The sequence below is a fragment of the Engraulis encrasicolus genome, chromosome 9, assembly GCF_034702125.1.
Source record: "Engraulis encrasicolus isolate BLACKSEA-1 chromosome 9, IST_EnEncr_1.0, whole genome shotgun sequence".
Lineage (NCBI taxonomy): Eukaryota > Metazoa > Chordata > Actinopteri > Clupeiformes > Engraulidae > Engraulis > Engraulis encrasicolus.
The window spans coordinates 50,812,245-50,821,656 of record NC_085865.1 but is presented as its reverse complement, the minus strand read 5'-3'; the positions used below and the strand labels follow the sequence as shown (position 1 = coordinate 50,821,656).

General features: G+C 43.0%; 1 protein-coding gene across 1 annotated transcript; it reads right to left on the bottom strand.

Annotated features, from left to right (window-relative positions):
• Positions 1–3,262: 3,262 nt before the first annotated feature.
• nkapd1 (NKAP domain containing 1) lies at positions 3,263–8,967 on the bottom strand. Its single transcript, XM_063206225.1, has 6 exons — positions 8,558–8,967; positions 8,173–8,253; positions 7,715–7,863; positions 6,536–6,667; positions 5,544–5,597; positions 3,263–4,400 (listed from the first exon to the last, which is right to left on the bottom strand). Exons 2-6 carry the CDS (start codon positions 8,242–8,244, stop codon positions 3,923–3,925), a joined length of 885 nt encoding a protein of 294 aa, XP_063062295.1. The 5' UTR covers positions 8,245–8,253; positions 8,558–8,967; the 3' UTR covers positions 3,263–3,922.
• Between the last annotated feature and the right edge of the window lie 445 nt (positions 8,968–9,412).

Sequence of the window (9,412 nt, the reverse complement as noted above, 5' to 3'; positions counted from 1 at the left end):
GCACGCACGCACGCACGCACGCACGCACGCACGCACGCACGCACGCACGCACGCACGCACACACACACACACACACACACACACACACACACACAGGTGCATGCACACACACACACGTATGCACAGAGACACACACACAGGCGCACGCACGTTTGTAGATATTTTATAAAATAAGAACAAAATGTAGCTAATAAAAAATACATCTGTTAATGTTTTGTTCATCAATAGTAAATTGATTACTAAGTCTTTATAAGCAGACATTAATATAAAGTGTTACCGTCTCAGCTGCCTGTCTCTGGCCTTATCTGTCTGAGGAGATGAGATGATAGAGACAGGCGGAGCTCAGGGCTGGATTAAGATGGCCCGGGGCCCCTAGGCTAGCTGCTGCTGTGACGCCCCCCCCCCCCTCCAAATTGCAAATTTCGGCACACATTTACATAGTGTCATAACTACGACCTAGGAAATAAGAGTAACTCCAGCTAGACTCAACATGACTGATTCTTTTTTTTCTTCAATATTGCATCTGGTCACAATTATGCAATTTTTCACTTCTAGACAGTCAGGGCCCCCCTGGTAGATGGGGGGCCTAGGCTGCAGTCATACCTAGGCTGTGCCCTGTCCCTGCTGCTCCAGCTCACAGCTCTTGGGGATGGAGGAACAGTGGCACCCTGCCTGCTCACCTCATACATCGATCGGTGTCTCTTTTACAAAGAGCTACACTGCCACCTGCTGGTTAATATATGTTACAGCAGTAAGCAGCAGAGTAGAGTAGAGTAGAGTAGAGTAGAGTAGAGTAGAGTAGAGTAGAGTAGAGCAGAGTAGAGCAGAGTAGAGTAGAGTAGAGTAGAGTGGAGTTTCATTCATTTATTTATCATTTATTGATAAAGAAGAAGACACAAAGACATCACACACATCATTGCACATATATCCACCATACATATATTCACTGGTCAGATCTCTCTATCCCACTCTCTCACTCTCTCTCTCTCACACACACACACACACACACACACACACACACACACACACACACACACACACACACACACACACACACACACACACACACACACACACACACACACACACACACACACACACTATATTAAGTAGACATGGGACTTTGTAATTTACTGATGGGAACAACTTTTCCCACCCATTGAGATGACCGTCTATGAATGTATTGTGGCGTACAGTAGAGGCTGGTGAGGTGAATACATTTGGAAATAAACCATTATCATTATGATAACAAAACACTGGTCACGGAAAAAATAAAAAATAAAAATCAGTGACTTTTCCAAAACGTTCATCGACTTTCGTGAACAAGATGTTATCATGTTTCGAGCTCAGGCCTGGTTAATTACATTTTCAATTTCTATGACTTTTCCAGGATTTTCCTGATCATGAGAACCCTGTTATGACACATTCATTCATAGTTATTAATATTATTAGGGCCGAATGATATTTCACTAGAGAACACAGAGGTTGGAGGAAGAAACGTCTAACTTAAACAGATTCTCAACTTGCAACATGGCAATTTCACCATTGCCTATTTATAAAGGGACCAGTTATTAAAGACGAATCTGGATCATTATTCCTAGTGCTTTACATCAGAGGCCTCAACACCAGTCACACTGCACAGCAATAATGAGCACACGCACACCCCTTTTGAAAAGTAGCAGTATGAACAATAAGTCAATAAGCACCAGTGGTGTAGTCTACGTAGAACGCGGGTATATGCAGTATACCAACTTCTAAATTTCAGGGATTTCAGTATACACACTTTTATACATCCATTATTTTGAATAGCACAAATATATACAGTATACCCACTTCAAAAAAAGCTCAAATATACAGTATACCCACCATAAAAAAGTAGACTACACCACTGATAAGCACACAGGTTATTTAGAATATGTGCATGGAGTAAGTTAAATACAACATCTGTTAAGCTTACAACGGTTAAGTAAGATTAATTTTAATGAGGTTAATAATGAATAAGGTTAGTTTAATGGTGCACTGTGTCAGGTGGCCAGAGTAGGTATTGCAACTATGCTACTCATTGAAACTGTGCTGCCTATTGCCAAATTTTATCTTTTCATGAATATTTACTAAATAATGATGAAATTGGCACCTGGACACCTGACACCTGACCTCTGGCGCACCCCCAGGGGGTGCCCTAACCCCAGGTTGAGAACCACTGGAGCACACCCCTTCTCATTTCTTGCTGTAAGCAATGACACATGAGGACATAAGACCTGAAGTGAAAAGTGAAAGCCCAACTGGGAAACTCCAACTCCCATTGTCATTGTGACACAGCACTCCACAGCACACAAGTGCTCACTGCACACTGCACACAACGAAATTTAATGTATGCCTCACTCGTGCAAGGGGGCAGCCCCCAATGGCGCCCCAAGGGAGCAGTGCGGCAGGACAGTACCATGCTCAGGGTGCCTGTCATGGAGGAGGATGGGGGAGAGCACTGGTTAATTACTCCCCCCACCAACCTGGCGGATCGGGAGTCGAACCGGCAACCTTTGGGCTACAAGTCTGACGCCCTAACCGCTTACCCTTGTCTGCCCTAGACCTGTGCCCACAGTGAAACATCATAGAGATAGAGCTCTTGTGTGGGGTTGCATGTAGTCTGATTATCATCAACTCAAATTCAAATATCTTGTTGCGTTACTAGGCTAGGTTGCATGAGTGTGTCAGGGGCCTATACTACAAAGCTGGTTCAGAATAAGTTAAGGTTAAGTTAAGAGGTAAATCATCTAATAGAAGAGCCTGGAGTCCCCACTTTCTTAAGAAAGGCTCTTGTATTAGATGATTTACCTCTTAACTTAACCTTAACTTATCCTGAACCAGCTTTGTAGCATAGGCCTCTGGTGTCTGATAGCGGTTGTCATTGATGGAATAATAAATGCATCGCTCTACGAATAGTGAAGATGTCACGATGGACAGACAATTCCTGGAAAGCACCACCCGGAATAATTCTATGGAAACTTTGATATGGGATTTTTTTGGAATTTACTGAAACGGAATTTACTGAAATGTTACTCCATAATGTATATTTCAGCGTATCTGGTTTTCAAGTAAGGTGTAACTTCTGTGATTAGCAAAATATTGTTCAAGATGTTAACTTTTCAAAAGGTTGTGTATTCATTATTGCTGTGCACTGTATTAACTCACCCTCATAGCATCGTGTGGAAATGTATCTCTTTAATTTCAAGAATGGAACACAAGGGGACACAACACTCTGGGGTTCTTAAAAATATGCAGTGATTTATTGTCCTTTTATCGGTTTGATTGCAACAGCAAAGAAACACTTTTAAACAGATTGTTTAACTTAAAAACCATCATTAGCATGCTGGAGGTAGGATCTCTCAGGTCTTTTCTGCTTTGTTCATGGTTTATCACTAGCATATGAATAAGTTAGAAAAACATTAACCAAAATCTTTTTGTTTTTTTTACAAAAAAGTTTAAAAAAAAAAAAAAAAGTATAAAAACTGGGTGACCCCGACTGCCATAATGGAGACATGAGGTGCGTGTGTGTGTGTGTGTGTGTGTGTGTCCGTGTCCCTGAGGAGGAAACGTGCCTAGGTACACAGCTGCTTAAGTCATCAGGTGCTACACGTAAATATTTTACAACATGTCTGTGAGCTGGGACATAGGTGGTGGTGGTGATGGTGGTAGTGTGTGTAGTATGTTTAAGCCAGTTTAAACCAAAAACAGGCAATGAAACAGCAAGCAAAGTTCTGAAACCTGCCATGTTGTTGCATTCAGTGTGTTTGGAAACTGGACCATGACTTGCACTGTTGATGTGAACCTGACGTGTACAGACTGATTAATACTGCTGCAGCTCTTCTCTCTCTCATTTCGTGACTGTTTTGTGTCCTTACAAGTGTTCCGTGTGAACAGATCTTTAGTCTTCTGAACTTTCGTCAGATTTCTCCTCGTCCGCAGTCTTCCAATTTTTCCTCTTTTTCCGTGATGCCTCCTTGTCACGGGAGCCAGAGTCCCGCCTGTGTCTTTTCCTCCGTCTACTCTTCCTCTCCCTCTCTTCCTCAGAGTCACTATCTTCTGAGCTGCTATTCTCCTCCTCGTCCTCCTCTCTTCTCCTTCGCTCCGCCTTTTTCCGACGCACCTTTCTCTTCTCCTCCTCTTTGCGTCTTTTCCGCCGCATCTCTCCGTCCGTGTCGGCAGAGTCGGAGCTGGAGGAGTCGTCTGCTTTTCGCTTTTTCTTCTTCTTCTTCTCCTTCTCCTTCCTCCTCTTCCTCTTCTTGGAGGGGGAGGAGGAGGGGGAGGTCTTCTTGGAGTGCTTCCGGCGCGCCGCGTCTCTCTCACTGCTCCTCCTCCTCCTCCTGCGATGCCGCCGCGTGTCCCCATCACCACTGCTGTCACTAAAACACAGAGAAGCCACATCAATGAGAAACATTATTCGACATATGTTTGCTTAACAAACAAAGTTGAAAAAAGTTCCTGTGCACTTTGTATCTGCTTGCGATGTTGGCCATGATTATCTCCTCGTTTGTAAGTCACTTTGGTTATAACATGTCTGCCAAATGCAATGTAATGTAATGCAATGTATCTCATAAGTTACTTATGTGTTAGGGACGCATCAGTGGCGAACATATGAACCCTACAATTGAGTCATTAATTAATTCAAAAGTTTGAAGGAAAGAAGGGACAGAGCATGAAGAGAAGGAAGAGAGAGGGTGAGGATGAAAACATACGCTTGAGTGTAAAAGCAACTGTGGGACAATCATATGCCTGATGCAAAATTGTAAGCACAGCTGATTGTGCCATCACGAAAACAGTCATGATACGGCTATGTATTGTCTTGATATGATTAACACATTGATCAAATAATGCATCAGCCAAGTCATTGTATACTGCCCTATATTCTTGTGTGTGTGTCTGTGTGTATGCAAGTGAGTGCATGTGAGTGCATGCAAGTAAAGGCGTATCTCTTTCATGAGTATCTACTACACTAATGCTTGAGCTGGCCTAGCCCCAGGGCACTCTCGACATGATATATGTGTGTGTGTGTGTGTGTGTGTGTGTGTGTGTGTGTGTGTGTGCGTGTGTGTGTGTGTGTGTGTGTGTGTGTGTGTGTGTGCGTGTGTGTGCGTGTGTACTCGTTTAAAAAATAAATAAATAAACAAACTAACCCTGCATCTGCACTTGTTGTTCTGTATATTTCCTATGCACTTTGTATTTGCTAGTGATGTTGGCTATGATTAGGTCCTCTTTTGAAAGTCACTTTGAAATAAAACGTCTGCCAAATGCAATGCAATGACGTGTTTGCGTGTGTGTGTATGCACGTCAGTGCATGTGTGTGTGTGTGTGTGTGTGTGTGTGTGTGTGTGTGTGTGTGTAAGAAATGTCTGTGCACATGTGCGTGTGTGTGTGCATGTTCAGAAACATCTCCAGGTTGCGCATGAGTCTGTCTCCGCCAAAATACAGTAGCATGAGACAGGCATGCAGGTGTGAGGCTTACCTGTCAGTTTTCAACATGAGAGACATGCAGGTGTGAGGCTTACCCGTCAGTTTTAAACTCCTCTGGATAGAGCTCTTTGAATCCACTGTGGCCCCATCTACATGGTAAAACAAACAGATTCATAGTGTCTGATTTCAATGGACAGTTAGGTACATGGCACTTTCTCTGCCCCAATGAGCAAATGTGTGGTGTGTGTGTGTGTGTCTTGTATTCTTTTCTTTTCTTTTGATGGGATGTTGTGCGTCAGATGCACAGTACTCTATGGCACAGGATAAAATAAATAGTTGTCACTGTGTAACTACTGTTAATACACCTCCACATCTATAAATATCTGGTGAAGGCAGAGATGGCGTCCGCGCCTTTGTCTTTCTTGGGAAGTTTCGCTCGGTGCGTAATTCCAAAACAATGATGCAGTGTGAAGATAAAGGAGTCGCACACAGAGCTTGATGTTGTTCAATGAAACTGTATTAAAAGCCAAAATTGGGGACACTGATGATGGGCTAGACCCAAAACGTTTGCAATCCACTTTTTGTTTTGGCTTCTCTTTATTTTCGACTATCTATAAATATCTAACATAAAAACAGAATGGCAAAATGCTTTGTTCCACCTTTAAACGTGCACTGTGTAAGATTTTTAGTTGTTTATTTCCAGAATTCATGCTGCCCATTCACTAATGTTACCTTTTTCATGAATACTTACCACCACCATCAAATTCTAAGTATTCATTATGACTAAGAAAATTGCACTTTTCATACATGAAAAGGGGGATCTTCTCCATGGTCCGCCATTTTGAATTTCCACATATTTAGCAGCAAAAATGACTGTACTTGGGCCATACTAGAGAATATTGGTTTATTACTTAGTAAACTTTCATGAAAAGATCAAATTTGACAATACACAACCCAGTTTGGATGAGCAGCATAGTTGCAGTACCTTTTTTTGACCATTTCCTGTACAGTGCACCTTTAAATACCAAGTTTGTTTATACATCAACACCCTGTTTGAATTGCTGATCTGAACCAAACACACACACACCTGTCTGGATCGTTGGCCTCAAACTCATAGAGCTTCTTGGACCAATAGCGTGCATCCCTGTCGTCTCTGTCGGAGAGGCGCGATCCCCTGTCGTGCCTGTCGTCCTCATACCGGTCGCAGTGCATGTAGCCCCTTCAACACAACAAGACAAATCACTCATTTAGTCACTGATGCTCAGACCTTCAGAACTGCTGGAGTGCACATTAAGACACTGTGGATATGTTGAATCCACCCCCCTCCCCATTTATATATATTAACGCGAATTGACTGTTCACAAATTGGCTGGGAATCATCCCGGGCTAAAGACGAGACTTGATGAGTTTGACAATTTGTTGGTAGCAGAACAAAGTGTCTAGACAAAGTGTCTTTGTTGCGCAATGTTGCACGCGGGCCCAGATTCGGACAGAACCGGCCCTTAACAGGTCTTTAGAATGGGTCCAGAGCTTAGAATGGGCACTTCTCCAGACAGTAGCTGAGCTGCGGCTGTGGTGTGAGATGATATCTGGTGTCCCCACAACAAGTGGTTACCCAGATGTGAGACACACGGTGATTGGTCAAAACTATTCTAAATCAAGAATGACACTTATTTACGAACAGTCACTGATGGTTCTGATAGCTGGGTAACTATTTGTTGGGAAGAAGAAAAAAAACTGCTATTTCGTAACACCTGTGGCCTGTTCCAATGTCCGTAATCTACGCCCTTTCCGCACTGTGTTTGGGTACGCAGGGCGGTTCCATTTCTAATCGCGGCGGTGACGTGTACTGTAAACTACCCGGATAACGCCCTCAAACCGGCTGTTTTTTGAAGCGTGTAGTTACTGTAAACTTTTCGTACTCAAAGGCCGCCATGTTTGTTACGTAGTTGAGTGACAGATGTGTCGAGTGTCAAACTGCCGAATCCGTGATGACAGCATAGTTTTGATTCCAAAGACAACAGCCATGTGTATAAGAGAAAGGGGTAACAAAAAAATTGTCAACATAACAGTGTCTTGATGATTTGTATATTGGCGGTTGGTAAACACTGATGACACGCAACAACCGTCATGTCCGTGAAGTGTATCAGACAGAACGTGAATTGGACCCGCACTTCACCCTCAAATTTTGCCGTTATGTTGAGAGTGGAAAGTGCACCGCATCTCAGTGCACAGTGTGGAGAATGGAACAGGCTGCTGCTCTCACCGGGTGGAGGAGGCTGGTGGTCTGTCTCTGTGGCTGGATGAGTGCGACTGTCGTGCTGTTTTGTCCACCAGGCCCCTGGAGAAGGCGTGGGACTGCAATACGGTTTTCTCCAGGCCCCTTAGCTTCCACATGTCCTCCTGTTCCACGATCTGTGGAAATAAGGACAGGCAGTGTTGTACCCGAACGAGTTCAATGAACGATCGTTCATGAACACGTTCATATTTTGAGCGAACGTGAACTAAACTATGAATGAACTAGTTCATTTTTAAAGATTATTATCTATGAACGAATTAGTTCATTCTGAGAGCTGTGAACTGAACTATGAACTAGTTCTGGTAGAAAATGAACTTTCCCAAGACTGAGGACAGGTGTCAGCAGCGCAGAGCTCTGGCTTTGGCTACACGAATGGAATTTGTCACAGTAGATGAGTTACCAGAACGCTCATCAAGGGTACAAACCTTGTTGTGAATGTCTGTGTGGCGGATGACATTTCTCAGCAACTTCTTGCTGCCAAGCGACACACCAGCCATGATGGCACCCTAAATAGAAAAATAATATAAACTTAAATTGAGGTAATTCTGAATTAAATGTAACAAAGGCACTGAGGATTCTGTGATGAATGGATTAGGCTACGTGTAGCCTAACCGAACCAAAATACCAAGTTAACATTGAATGAACGTGATGGGATATTAAATCAAAACAAAAGATGAAAGTGAAACCTCTGAACAGCATCCTACGTGGCAATACACATGCGGCTTCACGTACAAGTAGGCTACAGGCAACTGAAAACAAACAGGGTCAGTATTTTTTTTCCAGATATGAATTCATGTTGATGTCGTTTACCTTTCTTTGTCCTTTTTTCGTGCCTCAACATGCAAAAACTTAGTAAGGTTCCATTCAAAGTATCATCTTTCCAAACACGTTTACACGGTGATGTGATGCTGGAAATGCCACGCTAGTTCGACTTTCTTTGACTCTTAGCTCAGTGCTGCTGCTGGCTGCTGAGATTCCCTCTAGCTAGGTTATTGGCCGTGAAATGTGCAATCTTAACCATATCGATTTTGAGACAGAAAATAAAACCGACTCGATTGTTCCTTATGCTGGTGGAAACATCAACGAAGCGTCAAGAAATAATAATAAAAAACTTCCGTTGGACAGTCATTGAAAATAATTTCACTGATGCTAAAGCCGAGTTAGCTGATGCTCTGAATCCAACATCTTCCGGGTGCGTCTGTCAACGGATGCACGTGGTCAGAGGACTTGTCACGTGACGGGATTAAAAATAGCCTGCATCAGAGAATCTCTAACAGGGAGAAGGTTCAGTCTCATTGGTTCCCATTGTAGCCAGTTAGCTTTGCATGCATACTGCAGTAACTATGGAGTGTCCACTAGTTGGCGAGCGTAGTTCAGTCCTTCATGTGGGAAAATGTATGGAATGGAAAGGGGAACCCATAGCGTATTATGCTAAATACATTGCTACTACGATTTCCAGTCACATATATTATCAACAAAACATTCCTGGTAAGCACTATGACTGTTGTTTAACAATAGGCTGTATTGACAAATCGTTCAGGTGTGTAGTTTTGCAGCAGTTCAACCTGTACTCGCTAGCATCGCGCTAATGTTTATGGGTTTGGCCCACTGACTTCTATAGTATAGTTATAGTATACAAGTCAGTGGTTTGGCCCCATAAAAATT

Bases quoted from the DNA above. Each gene is read 5' to 3' on its own strand.
- nkapd1 (XM_063206225.1), bottom strand. From the start codon at position 8,244: ATGGCTGGTGTGTCGCTTGGCAGCAAGAAGTTGCTGAGAAATGTCATC. The intron at 6,668-7,714 runs GTGAGAGCAGCA...GTTGTGTTGAAG, and splicing joins CCACCAGCCTCCTCCACCCG to GGGCTACATGCACTGCGACC. The intron at 4,401-5,543 runs GTAAGCCTCACA...TCTGTGTTTTAG, and splicing joins GAGGAGTTTAAAACTGACGG to TGACAGCAGTGGTGATGGGG.